This window comes from Indicator indicator, chromosome 28 (genome assembly GCF_027791375.1).
Source record: "Indicator indicator isolate 239-I01 chromosome 28, UM_Iind_1.1, whole genome shotgun sequence".
Classification (NCBI taxonomy): domain Eukaryota; kingdom Metazoa; phylum Chordata; class Aves; order Piciformes; family Indicatoridae; genus Indicator; species Indicator indicator.
Genome location: NC_072037.1, coordinates 6,602,210 through 6,618,969, shown reverse-complemented (window position 1 = coordinate 6,618,969; position 16,760 = coordinate 6,602,210). Strand labels below are relative to the sequence as shown.

Sequence of the window (16,760 nt, the reverse complement as noted above, 5' to 3'; positions counted from 1 at the left end):
GCCCTGGATGCCCACTCTGGGGCCATGGGGTAGATGGAGGCCCCCTCAGCACGGCTACCTGCATTGCCAGTACCTTTGGCCTGCCACAAACAGTGACTGCCTTGACATCCCTGTTTAGAAGCTGGGTTTGGGGGTGGGAGGACCCCCAGGACAGGGCTATTAGGGTGAGGAGGGTCATAGTTGAGCATCGCCAGGATGGGAGCTAGAGAGTCTCTGGGAGCACCCAGAGAGCCACTTCTGCACCCCTACCCATTCATCCCACTTGTGCCAGCAGCTGCTGCCCAAGGTGACAGCCCTCCCACAGTGATCAGTGGGGCTGGGAGTGGACACAGATCCATGGTGGTGGTCTCTATCCCAAAATATGGCCATTGGCAGGGGAACACCATGAAGACCTGTCAGGGAAGCCAACAAGACCTGTCCCCACCAGCCAGGATTTCCCAAGAGATGTCTGAAACCCTGGGTGAGCAGGAGACATCTCCCATGACAGAGCAGTGCCATCTCCTGGGGACCGCGGGGACGGATGCTCACCCAGGGGTGGGGACAGGGGTGGAGACCAGGACCAGGCACACGCACCGGTGGCCCTCCAGCATCTCTTTCCCCGCTGTGATAATGTGAGGAGCAAGAGGCCCACAGCAATGGACCCAGGGATGGCCGGTGGCTGCCGTGTGACAGACAGGAGGGTGCCTGTGGCTGCAGAGTGGCCCCACGTGTAGCCCATGCACCCCGTTCAGCTCCAGCACAGCATTTTGCCCTCCTCACAGCTTATGGAACATCCTTGGGCTTTCCATCCAGAAGAAAAGCATCTAAACCAAGCACCCAGGGCCCATGCTGGGGATGAGGGCAGGGTGCTGAGGTATGCTGGGCACTGCAGCATCCCCTCTCCCAGCCCCATTGCCCTGCTCACCCCATAGGGAAACCACAGCACGTTCACCACACACCCAAAGAAGATGGAAGCACAAGGGAGATGGATCACCTGGCTCTCCACTGCACAGCTTCAGGCTGTAGTGTCCCAAACAGCCTGTCCCCTCTGTCCCCTCATCCCCGCTGGCATAAGCCAACTGCCTGCTGGCCTCAGCCTCATCTCAGCTGTGTTGGCAGCACCCCAGCCCTGGCTGGATGGCTGCATCCTTCCTGCCCCGCTGCCTCCCCACAGTGCCTTGGCCCCTGCTGGTGGCTCCTTCACCCCCCAGGCACGAGGCTGACGTCGGAGCCTGGCGGGTTTGGGCTTTCTTCTTGGGGATTTTTGTTTTTCCCGTTCGTTTCCTTCCTCTGCTCCAGCCCCGTGGCCTCAGCTGCCCTCAGTGCTGCCACCTCCCCCAGCCTCCCCCAGCCCTTTGGCTCTGTGCCTGGCTCCCAGTAGACCTAAGGCGAGTGGTTGAGAGGCCCCGCCAGGGTCACACTGCTCAGCTGTCCTCGCAGTGGCTGGGTAAATCTCAACCCCAAGCCCCACCACAGTCCCCCTGCTGTGGCATCACGCCTGGGCAGCTCTGCAGGTGCTGGGAAGACTGCAGATTCCATCTCTCACAGCAGCACCCCCAACTGCCTGTCCTCTGGGGCCCTGCAACTAACCTTCTATGAGGACACCCGCCCTGTCCCCACCCATGGTCACCCAGCTTAGTGCTCCCAGTGCACCCCTCAACCCCTGGGGACAGGGATGCACACTGGGCTGATAGGTGGCACTGATGGCAGTGGGTGCCCAGGCTCAGTAGGGCAGAGAGGATCCTACTCCAGGGCATTATGCCACCCTGAACAGCTCACTGCAGCCTCCCAGAAATGTCTGACAGACAAAAGACACAAGGAAGAAATTTTTTACACTGAGGGTGGTGAGACCCTGGCCCAGGTTGCCCAGAGAGGTGGTGGATGCCCCATCCCTGGAACCATTCCAGGTCAGGTTGGATGGGGCTCTAAGCGACCTGCTCTAGTTGCAGATGTCCCTGCCGACTGCAAGGGTGCTGGGCTAGACGACATTTTAAAGCTCCCTTCCCACTCAAACCATTCTCTGATTCTATGAGATGGCAGAAATCCCCGTCCTGGCATGGCAGGGCCCAAATCCAGCCAAGACGCACGCGCAGGATATGGCTCAGATGCTGCCTGCATCCCCAGGGACACACACCCAGAGCACAAGGGGGCTCAGCAAGCAGGACGGCACTGGGATGAGTGGGAGCAGCTGCAGGATGGGGCCGCAGGCTCCTTGCAGGCTGTGGATTGGGAAGCCAGGGCAAGAGGCTGGGATGCTCCCTCCCTTCCTCAGAGCACAGCATCCCGCTGCCCCGGTGGGATAAACACCAGCTTCCTGCCCTTAATCAGCTCCAGAGGGGCTGGAGGGGGAGGGACAGGGGGGAGAAAAACAAAAAATCTCTGGAAAGAAAAACTCATTTCCTGCGACAGAAGAAAAAGATAAAGTCTGGACTCATTAAAGTGAACTTTACTGGGGAGAGACGGGAAAGAGCCAAACACAATGTCCTTGAAATTTCCTCCACACAGCTCCGTCCATGAAAACAGGATAAAGCCTCTTCCGCTGTCTCTGCCGGAGTGCTGGGGGGGCCTGGGGCCGGGGATTCGGCTACAGGCTGTCGAGGTGGGTGCAGACCTGCTGGAAAACCTCATCCACGGAGGCCTCGGCGTTGAGCTGGGTGGGGAGGGGTTAGCTGGGGGGCTCATCCAAGGGCATGGTGTGACCTAAGTTCTTCCAGGGAAGGATTTTGGCCACGAGCGAAGAGATCAGGTTTGATTTAGGGCAAAGTGGTGTAGGGCCATCCTTGGAGGGTGTCTCCATGTCAGGAACCAGAGGGGCCAAGCCCACCCCAAAAGAGTCAGGATTGAATTTTTTCCCCTTCCCTCATCACTCTCATCCATCACTTCCCCTTCCCTATGGCCATGTGCACCCCAGGCCGTGGGGCTGGCAGTGCTGGCATTGGTCACGTCCCTGCTTACCTGGCGGACAATGCCTCTGCTCTTGTAGAAGGCAATGACAGGCTCAGTGGCCTTGTAGTAGGTCTCTAAACGCTTCTTGATGGTCTCCTCGTTGTCATCCACCCGCCCACTGGTCTCACCTCGCTTCAGCAAACGTTTCACCATTGTCTCCTTCCCTGCATCCACATAGAGCAGCAGTGTGGGAGGGGCGATCTGTGGGCAGAAGGGACACAGCTGTCACCATGCCAAGCAGACATAGGTCTGGTTTGGGGAGATGTTGGCAGCGAACACATAGGGGTCACAGATGTCCCCATGCCTTCTGCCTCCCTCTGCATGTGTTTGGGGGCCACTGGGACACCTCAGACCCATGTGGTGAAAGACAGAGGGACACCATGGCCAAGCCCTGGCTCTCTGCCATCACTATCAAGCCAGCACTGTGGTCAGCCTCTCTTCACCCTGGACACTCTGGAGACATGTCTGTCCCGTTGTGCCCCAGCCACAGGCTGTCCCCAAGGCAGGGGGACCTGTTGGCTGGGACAGTGCCCAGTTTAGATGCTTTTGGAATGGGATCTTTGCTGGGACTGCGAGGCTGACTTGCTGCTGCCACCATGGAGACCCACTGCTTGGATGGTGGGTGACACTGCACAGCATGTCACAGCATGGCATGAGTCCTCACCTTCTTCTCAAACTCTTCTCCCTGCTTCACCTCACGGGGGTAGCCGTCGATGAGGAAGCCCTTGGACACGTCTGCTTTGGCCACCATGGCATCCCTCAGCATGTCCAGCACCGTGTCCTGAGGAGAGGAGGACAGAGCTGACAGAGCTGCCATGGGACATCATGCCCAGCATCCAGCACCCCTAATCGCCACTGCAACTTCCCCTGGTGGTGGTAGGGATGCAGGAGTCCTGAGGGCAAACACTGACTGTCACCATGGTATGTGGTGTCCCCACAGCCAGCCCTGCCTGCATGTGCTGCCCTGTGGCAGCCAGTGACCCATGTGGACTCACCAGGGGTACCAGCTCGCCCTTCTCCATGATGGCCTGCAGCTTCTTGCCCCGCTCCGAGCCTGAGCTGACCTCTGCCCGCAGCAGGTCCCCCGTGGAGAGGTGGGTGTAGCCATACTTCTGCACAATCTTCTCACACTGGGTCCCTTTCCCTGAGCCAGGGCCACCTGCAAGTCATGAGAGGGCCCACATGTGTCCCAAGTCAGGGAGCTGGAGAGGTACGTGGAAGCTGCCGCACAGACCCCCAAGAGTCCCCAGAGCATGATGAGATGGAGTAAGTGACCATCTCCCACCCCTAAGCCCAGGAGCAGATGGATGATGAGAGCTGTTCCTGGGGTGGGCTTGTAGATGCCAAATACTTAGGGGTGGCACGAGTTTCTGGCAATTGGCACACAGGCACCACCATCCTGATGGCACCCAGGGCATCACAGTCCCATTGGCACCAGAGCATCACTACCCCATCAGAACCAAAGACATTGCAGCCTAACAGCACCCCAGACATCACTGCCCAGATGTTCACTGTCACATCACCTCAGATGCTGCCACCTTGTGCCTGGTCAGAGGTCTTCTCCTGGTCCCAGCACACCCTATCATGGCCTCAATGAGCCAGACTAGAGCCATGGCCACCACACAGTGCCTGGGGACAGCCTCAGTTTCCAGCGTCAGCCTCCAGCCCTGGGTCCCTAGCCCTGGGCACCAGCTGCTCCCTGCAGCCCCCAGCTCAGAGGTGCACGGGGACAGGACTTGACCCCACCAGTGACAGGACCCAGACACAGACTTACCCACCACGAAGATGATTTTGTGGTGCTTGAGTTTTTCTGAAGGAGAGAAAGAAAAAAAATACTTATCAGTCCATTGAGGAATGAGGTGTCCCAGTGGGGGGCAGACCCAGGGTTAGCATCCCCGGGGATGGAGGGGACTGATCACAGAGCACTGGGGAGAGAAGGTGGAGAGGGAAGCAGCCACATGTTGCCCTTGTCCTCGTCACCTGGATGGGTTGGGACAGCCAGGTTGGACATGACTGAGCACACAGACCTGCAGTGCCTTTGCAGCAGGGATGGAATCCCACTGCTGTGTGGTGTCCTGGAGATGGTCATGGTCCATGACTCCAGTATAGGTGGGGACTGGCCTCATCCATCCCTGGGGCCACCTCGTCACCGTGGTGAGCTAATGGGGACTGTGGCAGGCTCGACTTGGCACAGCCACTTCGAGTGCCTGGTGTGACCCCTGGCAGTCCCTGAACCCCAGCATCAGTCCTTGGATCTGGTGGCTGACATGCAGGTGGCACTAACTGCCTTGTCCCCTCTCAAGCACCCAGGTGCAGGGTCCCTACCACCTGCAGGATCATTCCCAGGGTGATGACAGGTATGACACTATAGGGGGAGGCAGCACTAAAAATAAAACTGAGCTGCTCTGGGGCCACTTTCCCATCTCCTGATTACAGCCGGCTGAAATTTCAGCTCCTCTGGCACCCAGTGATCCACAGGGCTGGGGACGGAGCCAAGGGGCTGGCAAGGACTTGAGAAGACGTGGGGCCCGTGGGGGACAGAGAGGAGTGATGTATGGAGGGACACAGAGGGGAGGTATAAAAAGCTGATGGTGAAGGATGCAAAGGGGCCTGATGGGATGGATACAAGGGAAAAATGAGACAGATGCAAGGGGAACAGAGGGGACGGATGCAGGGGAAATGGATGCAAGGGGGACAGAGGGATTGAGGGGACAGAGGCAGGGGGGACAGATGCAGGAGGACCAGGGGGATGGCTGCAAGGAGGATGGAGCACTCACCTGTCGACATGCTGCCGTGGTCCAGGCACAGGAGCACTTCAGGCTGTGAGAGGAGAGTAGGATAAGTAACTCAGCACAGCTGGGACACACAGGTACCCAAGGCAGGGGTCCAGGGAACAGCTCTCTCCCTTTCATGTCATGCCAGTGCTCAACTCCATGACCAAGCCAGGATCACATCTTTAGGGGCCCAGCTTGGCCTTAAAACACAGAGCTTGGGACCTCTGGTCCCCTGGCCATCACCTACCTGCCTCCTGGCAGCCACCTGCCCGTCCCATCCGGCTGTGGTGAGGGTTTCCCCATGCGTGGTGACGTGCAGTGACGTTACCAGCTTCCTCTTCTGCCCTTACCACATCCCAGTGCCTGGGGTGCCACCCCACATCCGGAAACCAGCTTGATTTAACTGGTGTCACCAGGGCACCAAGTGACAGAAGAAGCATCCCCCGAGCTCCTCAGGCTGATTTTTTGAGAGATGTCCCAAGAAGGGGGCTTGCAGCACCCCACTGCACCCCCATCATCTCAGGACAGGGTTTGGCCACCTTGCCTGTCCACACCCATCCCTGCAATGCCCAACCTGCCTGGTTGCAGTGTGTCATCCTAAACTGGCCAGACAGGGTGCTGGGATGGGGCATCCTGTGGCCAGAGGAGGCGACAGCCACTGAGGAGGTTGTCTTACAGCCAGGAAAGGGCAGAGGCTAAGTATGGCTGGGCTGAAACCCACACCCAGTCACGTCCCACCTGTGCTGTGGGGCTGAAGCCTGAGATAGTCCCTGTAGGACATGGGTGGGTGCACACCCACAAGGTCCCTAATTGTGGGGGCTGCTGAGCTCCAGGACTGCTGGCACTGAGCTTGGCTGGGGGCAGCTCAGCTGTGGGCTGCGGGCTTAGAGCCTGATCCAGCACAGTGCTGGGCCCATGGGTGCAGGGTGAGGGTGATGTAAAGGTGCCTAGTCCCGAGGAGATGGGGAAGGGGTGCTGAGCAGGGAGCCTGGTGGGTTGAGACTGGGGAGGTGGTTGGGTGGAGGGGTGCAGTGTGGCCCAGGATTCCCAACAAAGGCCATCACAGGATGTACCCTGGGGTGCTCCCACCAATCTTACCCACCACTAGCTCCGACTCACCTCTCCCCATCCCTAGCCCCCATCCCAGTCCATCAGCATCCAGGTCCCCACACCCTCTGGACCCCAGGCCCAGCATTAGGCTGCTCCAGCACCCCTGCAATCCCTTCAGCACCCCTGCAAGCCTTTCAGTACCCCCATGCAAGCCCCTCAGCTTCCCATGCAAGCCCTCCAGTATTCCCTGCAACGGTTCCAGCATCCCTGCGGGTCCTCAGCACCTGTACTCCCAGCAGCCCCGGCAATTCCCCCAGTATCCCCCGCAAACCCCCCAGCACCCTTGAAAGCCCCGCAGTGTCCCCTGCAACGGTTCCAGCACCCATGCAATGCCTCAGTGCCAGTGCCCCCAGCACCCCACGCAAGCCTGGTAGCATCTCCTGCAATGCCCCCCGAGCTCCCTTCAGCTCCCCCCATTCCCAGCCGGTGCTGCCAGCTCCTCCCGCAACCCCGAGCCCCCTAAACGCCGGTGCCGCAGTGACTCCCCTCGCAAGGGCAGTGCCGGGCGGGGCTGCGGCACCGGGACCCGGCGGTGCAGGGACTGACCTCTGGGCGCGGGGCCGGGCCGCTGCCTGCGCTCCCGCCCGGCTATTTTTACCGCTATATAGAGATGGCTGGCGCCGCGCTGCATGCCGGGAGCGGCGGGCAGGGGACGGGCAGGGAACGGGCAGCGCTGCGGTGGGCGGCACTGTCACCCGCGGGGCACCGGGTGTCCTCGGGCCGGCCCCGGCGGCGGTTAACCCCTGCACGGTCGAGGGTTGCGCCCCGCGCCGCGGGCTGCGCTGCAGTTCCTCCGATCTTCAGGGGGCGAGGCACCACCTTGCTGGGTTTGGGGTCCCCGAGACATCCCGGGGCTCCCCACGCCTCCTCCTCCAGCCCCTGAGAGGGAACAGCTGTGCCCAACGCCATGTCCCCATCGCCGCCTTCATGTCCCCACCTCCATCCCCACGTTCCCGTGACCCCATCATCACCCTGAGTTACAGAATCACAGAATCACAGAATGGTTTGGGTTGGAAGGGACCTTAAAGATCATCGAGTTCCAACCCCTGCCATGGGCAGGGGCCACCTCCCACTAGCCCAGGTTGCTCAAGGCCTCATCCAACCTGGCCTTGAATAGGGGGCATCCACAGCCTTCCTGGGCAACCTGTTCCAGTGTCTCAGAACCCTCACTGGGAATTTCTTCCTAATCTGCAGTCTCAATCTCCCTTCTTCCAGCTCAAAGCCATTGCCCCTCATCCTGTCACTACAAGCCCTTGTCAAAAGCCCCTCCCCAGCTCTCCTGCAGCCCCTCCAGGTACTGGAGGGCTGCTCTAAGGTCTCCCTGGAGCCTTTCTGCAAGATGGCAAGACTAAATGCAAATGTTGTTAGAAATGTTCCTACTTCCATCTCCCCATCCCTTGTCTTCATGCCCCCATCCCTGTCCCCATCTACCCGCAGCACCCTGCCAACCTGGCTGGCACCCCCACCCTGCCAAGTCCGGGGAAAAGGGTAAAGCCCCAGGGGTGAAATGGCTTACCCGTCTTTCCTCCTCCTCCTCAGTAGGTGTAAAGACCCTGTCTCAAAGTCCCCTTGATCCCAGGACAGATGGCCAGGGGTGAGATGAGTTGGGAAGGTCTCAGGTGCCGTGTGCTCCAGGGCAGGTTCACAGATGGGGCCACCCCATTGATGGATATGCACCCAACCTGAACAATCTGCTACCCTTCCCACATCCTCCCATGCACCCTGGCCTGCACCAGTGTGGGATGGGGGTCCCAAAGGGCCCAAGAGTCCAAGGGGATCCCAGGTTTCCTGATGGCACCACTGGCACCTACTGCTGAGCCCCCAAAACCCAGCCTGGAGCCAGGGCCCAAGGCAACAAACTGCAGCAATATTTATTCCTGTACAAACCATTACAAAATGCAGGTGACCCATGGCTGCCCCCAGTACTGAGTCCTCCAAAACCCCAGCCATAAGGATGGACAGGCCACAGGCCAGGATAAACTGAGGGCTCAGCACCCAAACATGCCAGATTTAGCTGTTTTCCCCAAACCCCCTTTGTCAACACTGAGAAATTAATAACAAAATTCAGTGTTAGGGTGCCAGGAGGCACTGCTACCCCTTCACTCCCTGCTACATGCCCACTTACAAATAGTTTATAAGTGGTTAATAAATGATGAGGACCCAGCTATAGGCTGCTGGCAGCCCCTTCATTAGGGGAACAAGCAGCCCCAGCTCTCCTGGTCAGCTGGGAAACCCAAATACAAACCCTGGGAACAGAAGTGAGGAGTCAAAAACAGAGCCCCTGAAAGTTCCTCAAACCCTCATTGCTCAGTTAGAAAAGGTTTTGGCAGTGTGTGAGTCGGGTGCAGTGCTGCTGGGAGGGGCTGGGTAGTTTTGGGGAGCTGGAGCACTGTCACCCCTGTGGGGTCGCACTGAAAACTGTGGGTTCTGCTGAGGGAAGGATGCCTGTGGATCAAGACTGGGATATTGCCGGTGGCAGAGGAGGGCTGAGCCCTAAGAAGGGGTTCCTCCACCCTGGAGGTTGAGGAAAACAGTCTCTGTGGTGGCCCCAAAAATTATGCAGCCTCAGAAGTGATGCAACAAGGGTGTCTGACACCTCCCATGCACTTGCAGGGGCTGCAACATGACTGAACCAGAATTAGGCAGGATCTCAGCCCCGTGCTTCCCACCCATGGAAGGGGGAGGGGACACCAAAAACCCTGCACTCACCATCTGGTCTCCCCCAAAACCAGCTCAAAACCCAACACATCTCAGGTGCAAGGAGCCGACGTACACAACGGTGGTGGTCCTGTGGGAGGCACCCAGGTGGCATTCTGATGCCCAGCTCCCTCCACTCCCAGGGGGATGCAGGGAATCCCAATCCATCCCAGCTCCAGGGATCTGCCCAAACTGCAGGGGGGCACCCCCTAGGACCAGGCAGGGTGTGAGAAGGTGATGTTGTAGAGGCTGGCCCAGCTGGCAAAGACACGCTTCTCGGTGATGAAGCGGTGGTGGTTGCCCTTGCGGCTCCGCTCGTTGTGGATGTAGGTCGTGCACTCATCGGGGCCCTTTGGCTCGTAGTAGTGGTAGGGCAGGTGGCGGGGTGGGGGCCGGCGGCTGCAGGGGAGGGGAAAAGCATGAGGTGAGCTCCATGGTGGGGACAGGAGGCCAGGGTGGGAGCTTGGGACTCTCCTTACCCACAGTAATTAGGTGGCACCATGCCATAGACGTGGACAGCGTCACAGAGCTCCACCGCAATCCCCATGGTGAACCAGCCGGTGCTGAGCCACGAGTGTGACTTCTCTCTGGGGCAGCAGAAACAGGGATGGGTAGGGATAAGGGGATGAGGTGACATGGGCAACAAAATCCCCCTCTATGGTCCCAACCTGCTCCATGGACCCCTACTCCAGTGCTACAGCCCATCCCATAGAGCAGCCCCAGGAGCCAGCTCTGCCTTGGGGACCTGGAAAAAGAAGGGACACAGAGAAGGAAGTGGCTCTGAGGTACCTGTCCTTCCCTGTCTCCCCACGAAACAGGTCATCAAACTGCTTCATGCGGCCAGGGGAGACGACGTAGGCTGTCATGTTGGGGAAGGAGGCGCTGACACGCTGGATGATCTTCAGAAGGCTCTTCTGCATCTTGGCAGGTGGCCCCCAGAAGATGAAGATGGTCTCTGGGGTCTTGTTGACGAATTCCTGGGGCCTCTTGAGGACACGGTAGAGGCTGGAGTGGGCCACCACACGGAAGCTGGTCTTGTTGCCCACATCAACCTCGTAGCCGGTGGTGGGAGCATCGTTCATGCGGATGATGCACTCAGCTCCGTCAATGGCTGTGCCCAGGTGGGTGCCCAGAAGGTGACTGGAACTGGTTATGATGGCACACTGGTGGCAGTGAGCAGTCAGGGTCTGGTGATGACAAGAGCTGTGAGGAGGTGGCTTTTGGTGTCACCGCAACCCAGCAGGAAGGGATGGAACTGGGACAAGACACTGCTGTGCCCACTGCAGGGGACAATTGGGCTGGATGGCAGCAGAGGGCCAGATCCTGCACCCACATTCAGGCTGGACCCTGCTGCCCAGCCCATACCTTGTTCCCACAGACAGGCAGGTACCCGCTTTTCACTCCCCACTTCTTGAGGTCAGGGGGCCGGCGAGCCCTGCCCCGCAGGCGGCTGTAGGGGAAGACCTCGCTGCCGCTGCCAGAGCTGTAGATGATCAGCAACATGATCAGGGCAAAGAGGACCCCCAGGGCGGCGGCACGCTGGCTCTGTGGGCAGGGGGAGAGCATCAGCTGCTGCCCCCACCCCTTGGGTGTCAGCATCCAGCCCCTATCCTGGTGACACCTATAGCAGGATGCCCAGTGTCCCCAGGGAGATGCTGCTGTCCCCAGGGTGATGCCCTGGCACTCACCGTGCTGCCACTCATGTCTCTGCACTGGCCTCAGTGCGCAGCGATTGCCAGTGTCCAGTGAGCACCTGCAAGGCATGAGGTCCTCTCCAGTGCTGTTCCCTGGTCACCACACTTGGCCTCTTGTCCCTAGACTGTCAGCTTGGTGGGAATATGGGATGAGCTGCTCAGCTGTGCTGGAGCAGAGCCCCACAGTGTGAGTGCCCAGCTGGACTCTGGGTCCCCCTTTCGAGGGGAGGGCAAACTCCTGGCACTGGTGCAGGGAAGGGAAGCACTATGGGTGGAGGCTGGGTGAGCTCTGCTGTGTCAAGAGCCAAACCTATCTGCGGCTCATGCTGGGGAGATCCCTATGACTATGATGGGCTAGGCTCCCGGGAAGGATTATCCCCACGGGGGGGGGGGGGCCCAAAGCTGCTCAGATCCCTGAGGTCAGGGAGGGTGAACCTGCCACTCATGCAGTGAAATCCCATTAAAACAACCATCCTGGACTGGAGGGAGAAGAACCAAGAATGGCTCAACTCAGCTCACATGTGGGCTCAAATCCAGATGGAGTTGGCAGGGACCCCTCCAGCGCTGGAGCCCAAGGCATGTGGGGGTTCACAGCCCTAGGGGGGACTCAGAAATGGGCTGACCCAATTTCTTTTTCAGACCTTGCCAGTGAGTCACGGATGCTCCTGGAGCTCTCCGAGCAATTAACTGACAAAAAAAATTTTACTAATTGTCGGGGCCGGGGTGGGGCACGGGGATGGAAAACCACGCAGCAGCCTGGGCTCAATCCCAGGGCGACTCGGTGGTTCTCGCGGCCGGCGTCGATGCCCAGAAAGGTGTCAACCTACCCGGGGAGGCAAAGCAACAGCCTGGTAAGTTGGAGCAAAGGGGCCTCACCGTGCACAGGCCGGGGAGCAGCGCCGGGCGCAGAACCAGGACTCCCTCTCCTGCATCTGGCTTTGCTCCTTCCACAGTGCGCGGGCCAGGGGGGACCCCAGGGCGGAGACCCCGCGGGCCTTACCTGGGCTGGAGGAGTCTCATCTGCGGCGGGAGGTGCAGCGGAGTCCGTCATCTCCTCCTGTGCCCCGTGAGTCCCGCGGGGGGCTGCCAGGCCCCTCCGGCGAGCACCGTCATGGCGGGGCCGGTGGTTCACATCGCTGCTCTGCAGGGAACGGCTGATCCAGACCCGCTCCGACGGCTCCCCAGTCCCTGCGCCCACCCACCTGCCGGCGTTCCCCCAGCGCCGGATGCAAACCCTCCCGCATACCGGAAAGTGAATGCCCTCCCCCGGCCTCCCACGGGCTGCAAACCTCCTCCGCTCCTACGTACAAATCCAACCCCACCCCGCTGTGCAACCATCCCCCGCTGCTCGCGCGGTGCAGTCCTCACCCACCCCGGGATGCAGCTCTCGCCCAGTCCCTCTTCCAGCGCCAGCCCTTTCCCCGCAGCCCCGCTTTGCCGGAACCGGGCAGGCCCGAGCGTGGCGACATCCAAGCGGAGTGAACGGGCCCCTTCCCCGCGCATCAGCACGGTGTGCATCACCCCCCCGCCCCCGCAAAAAATCCACAATGCACCGGAGCCGCGGGGCGGGGGCCGCTCCTCCGGCCGGTCACGGATCACGGTGCCGTTTTGCCTCCCCGCACCAGTTAAGCGGGCCCGGAGGGGCCACGCCGGGTCCAGCAACCGCTCCGCTGTCAGTTGCGATGCTGCCGATGACGATACCCCTGCCGGTGCCGCCGCCCGGACGGGTTTGCGCCGCGGGGCTCCTAGCAGCGCCCGCCCCTGGTCCGTGAGAGCCGCGAGGGTCCTAGCGCCGCCCGCTAGGATGGGGGATGCGCCGCGGGGATCCTAGCGCTGCTCGTCCCGAGCCAGCCCTGGTCCGTCGCCCACTCCCTGAGGCACAGGTATGGCAGATGGAGGGGAAGGTGGCAGCGCTGCCCACGAATGCCAGGAGCAGCACGTGGTGCTTAACTCGCTGCCAGGCGCAGGAGCACATTTTTGGGATGCCACTGCCTACATCGAGCTGACTGGGCAGCCCAGGGCCCCTTTCTGGGGGGTTTCACGTGACAAGGAGGGGACTCCAGCACTGACAGGTACCTGCTGGCACCTTTTCAAAGAGATTTCAGCTCAGTGCTGCTAGTGATGCCCTTCACTACCTGAGGCTGTGTCAGCTGAAGCACCCAGCAAAGAGCTCTATAGAGCTGTCTGTTCACGCTTCCCTGTCATGTCAGCAACCCCAGGTCCCAGACGACTTGCTCCTCACTGAACACCAGCACTCAGCTTTGGCTGGGAGTGAACATGGTTCCCGCCACTCCTCAGCCTTGCCTGGGTCCTCCAGACACAGCCAGGCCCACTAAACACATGGCCTCTGTAACGGGTTCAAAGAGCTGCTATGGCTGCTCCATGCAGCCATGCTCAGGGCTATGCATGTGCCTGTGCCCTATCTCTCCAGGGACACAGGGGCTGGCAGCTGTTCTGCCTATGACCTGGCAACACTGAGCCCAATGGGGCTGAGGATCACCCCTGACCCAGTGCAAAATCCACACCAGGCCTGTGCCCATGCTGTGGAACTGCAACTGCTGGTTCCCAAATAATCTCGGCTTTCGGCACCTTTCTTCACACTCAGGCTCAGGCTCTACCCTCCCCAGCACCTCCCCCTCTTATTTATAGCCAAGGAAGCAGGACCAGCTGCTGTCCCCATGTCCCACAGAAGCAAGGGGCACAGTATGGGACACCAGCAAGTTAAAAACGCTTTTAATGGCCATGTTTGCTTTGGTCTGAATCCAAGGGCACTTGTGAGAAGGCAACTCAGACCTCTGAGGCACACATGGCCCCTGGGCTTCCTGCACCCCATACCCTGTGCCAGGTCTCAGGGCAAGGACCACAGTGAAGCTCCGTTCCTGGAAGAGGCACTGGCTCATGGCCATCGTGGGGCTGAGCTCAACATCACACTGGAGCCCAGCAGCACAAATGTTTCATCCTGCATTAAATTTTCATCCCAGCAGAATGGGCAGAAAACCTTCATGGTCACCCTGGGTCCATCTGGACAGGCCTTCAGAGATGATGGGGTTCTGTGGGTCCAGTTAATGATCCCTGTGCACTGACAGGGTGAGTGCCATCCCACTCACAAGCTGGGGGAACCAGCTCTGTGTCACTGAAGAGATGGAGACTCCCAGCTCCAGGGCTCGGCAAAAGTCTTTCAACCATGGTACCGGCAGAGCCAGGATATGTCACTGCAGGATGAGAGCCACCCGGTACTGGGGTCCCCCTGCCTCACCCCACGGCTCACCCCCTACCCGCCTGCCCAGGATGGGTGTGCAAAGATGATGTGTCTCCTCTTGGCCCAGCGGGAGAAGATGGCTTTCTCCGTGATGAAGCGGTGCCCAGCGCGGCGGGCTCGCTCGTGCATCAGGTACATCTTGCACTCGTCCAGCCGACCCTTCTCGAAATAGTGGTAGGGCACACTCGTGTGGTTCTTCTCCCTGGCAGAAGGTGATGGGGTGAGCATGGGACTTGGGGGGACACTGGATCACCTGGTGCCCCTCCCTGCTGCTCCACAACGCACCTGCAGTAGTTGTCACTGACCATGCCAAACACGTAGATCTGCTCACACAGCTCCATGGCCAAGATCATGGTGAACCAGCCTGTGCTCAGGAAGGAGCCAGACTTTATCCTGCAAAGCACCACAGCCATGCTGCAGAGGGTGGCACAGTACTGTTGCCAGCCAGGCTGTGGGTGCCTGAGGAGGGGACAGGTGCTAGAGTGGGGGGACCTAGTGGGAGCTCCTCAGGAGGCAGGGATACCTGTTCTTCCCTGTCTCGTTCTGGAAGACGTCGTCGCAATACATCATCTTCTCCTCAGTCAGAGTGTAGATCTGCAGGTGGGGGTACATCCCCACCACCCTCAGCAGCACCTGGTAGGTTGAACCTGCCTTCTCCCGGTTCATTTTCTTTGCTGGCCCCCAGATGATGTAGAGGGTTTCTTGGGATTGTTGGAAGAAGTAGGGCTGGTTCTTCAGCAGCAGTGGGACGCTGGTGTGGGACACCACCCGGACGGTGCTCCGTGCCCCCACGTCCTCCTCATAGCCGGCAGTGGGGGCATGGTTCATGCGCAGGACACAGTCCTGCTTGTCAATGGCCTGTCCCAGGTGCGAGCCCAGCATCTGCCCTGAGCTGGAGACGATGGCACAGCGGTGGCACAGCGCTCGCTCCAGTGGCTGTAGGGAGATGTATGTCAGCCATCAGCTCCCTATTCTCCCCAGCAGCAGCTGCAAACACTGCAGCCCCATCTGCCCTTCCCTAAGGAAGGGGAAACTGAGGCATGCATGGGTTGAGCTGCCCCACCAGACCCAGCACTGCCCCATCCCCACCCCACACACCTTCCCATCAGGCACACGGCTGTACCCCTGGAAGCTGAGGATACTGGATGCTGTGGGGCTGACCCACTGCCCTGGGGCCTGGCAGCAGGGCCACAGGCAGGTGTGGGAACACAGCAGGATGTACAACACAGCCACCGCCGCCACACACACCAGCAAGAGGAACAGCCGGGCCTGGAAGTAGAGCAGGAAGGTTACTCCGGGCCTGGCCATGGCCACAAGTCCCGTCTCGGATATTAATGGCCACGTACTGGATGCTAATGGGCCCGTCTCAGATTCCAGTGGTCCCATGTGAGATGTCAGTAGCCCGGTAGGGCCATGTGGCACACGCAGGCACTCAAAGGGAGGTGCTGGGTCGTACCAGCTGGGGTGCAGCTGGTGCCGGTGCCTCGCTCACTTCCAGCCGGCGGCAATGGCCCCGGTGTTCCGTGGTGCCCGCGGGGACTGGCAGCCTCTCGCCTGCTCTCTCCCCAGCACCTCTGCCGGGACAAGCGGTCCTCCGATGTTGGCGAGGGTTTCCCCAGCCCCTCGCCGCTCCCCCCATGCCCGCTGGGGCCCCGCTCCCTCCCTCTTCCTCCCAGCGGCTACTCACCAGCGTCTTCATCCTCGGGGAGCTAACGGGTCGCCCGGCGAGGTCCGGGGGTCACCCGGAGGGTGGGGGCTCTCACCCTGCACACAGAGCGGGCTGAGCGGTGGCACCAGTGAGTGGAACACAAGGGACCCACGAGAATGGACATTCCCCCCCCCCCCCCATCCCCCAAAGCCCCCACCTTGCTCCGGCCCCTACCCCGCGGCCAAGACCTCCCCAGAACCCCCCCGGGGCCGGGACCTCTCCATGCACCCCACGTCCCGGGTCCCTCGGGGTCCTCCCTTGCACCCGTCCCGCCACGAGGTCCCGCGGGTGCAGCTCCCCCTCCCCCCTCCGGAACGGGCGGCTCCGTGGAGCAGCACCTCCGGTGCCCGGTACCGGCCCCACTCACCGTGCCGGGAGCCCCCACGGCCGCCGCAGCCGCCGGGTCCCGCATCCCGGCCTGGCGGCACCGTGCTGGGGCTGACGGGGCGGAGCCGAGTGGACACTGCCGGGACCCCGATCCGGACCGCCCCTGCCCGCCCCGGCTTCTCAGAGGCCGCACCCGTAGCACAGCAACGCCCGCCTCTGCCTGTGCCTCCGGGACGGGCGCACGGCACCGACCCCGCTACCACTAT

General features: G+C 60.7%; 3 protein-coding genes across 3 annotated transcripts; all 3 read right to left on the bottom strand.

The window, feature by feature from the left end:
• Window positions 1-2,409: 2,409 nt before the first annotated feature.
• AK1 (adenylate kinase 1) lies at window positions 2,410-7,718 on the bottom strand. The gene is made up of 8 exons (XM_054393234.1): window positions 7,443-7,718; window positions 7,356-7,397; window positions 5,703-5,745; window positions 4,700-4,735; window positions 3,921-4,084; window positions 3,590-3,706; window positions 2,935-3,126; window positions 2,410-2,629 (listed from the first exon to the last, which is right to left on the bottom strand). The coding sequence occupies exons 1-8, from the start codon at window positions 7,716-7,718 to the stop codon at window positions 2,564-2,566; spliced, it is 936 nt and encodes a 311-aa protein (XP_054249209.1). The 3' UTR covers window positions 2,410-2,563.
• Window positions 7,719-9,680: 1,962 nt separating this feature from the next.
• Window positions 9,681-11,209, bottom strand: ST6GALNAC6 (ST6 N-acetylgalactosaminide alpha-2,6-sialyltransferase 6). Its single transcript, XM_054393323.1, has 5 exons — window positions 11,195-11,209; window positions 10,872-11,051; window positions 10,296-10,693; window positions 9,986-10,093; window positions 9,681-9,905 (listed from the first exon to the last, which is right to left on the bottom strand). The coding sequence occupies exons 1-5, from the start codon at window positions 11,207-11,209 to the stop codon at window positions 9,716-9,718; spliced, it is 891 nt and encodes a 296-aa protein (XP_054249298.1). The 3' UTR covers window positions 9,681-9,715.
• A 2,723-nt stretch (window positions 11,210-13,932) lies between these two features.
• On the bottom strand, window positions 13,933-16,158 carry ST6GALNAC4 (ST6 N-acetylgalactosaminide alpha-2,6-sialyltransferase 4). The gene is made up of 5 exons (XM_054393380.1): window positions 16,147-16,158; window positions 15,558-15,728; window positions 14,983-15,395; window positions 14,745-14,852; window positions 13,933-14,661 (listed from the first exon to the last, which is right to left on the bottom strand). Exons 1-5 carry the CDS (start codon window positions 16,156-16,158, stop codon window positions 14,472-14,474), a joined length of 894 nt encoding a protein of 297 aa, XP_054249355.1. The 3' UTR covers window positions 13,933-14,471.
• Window positions 16,159-16,760: the final 602 nt, after the last annotated feature.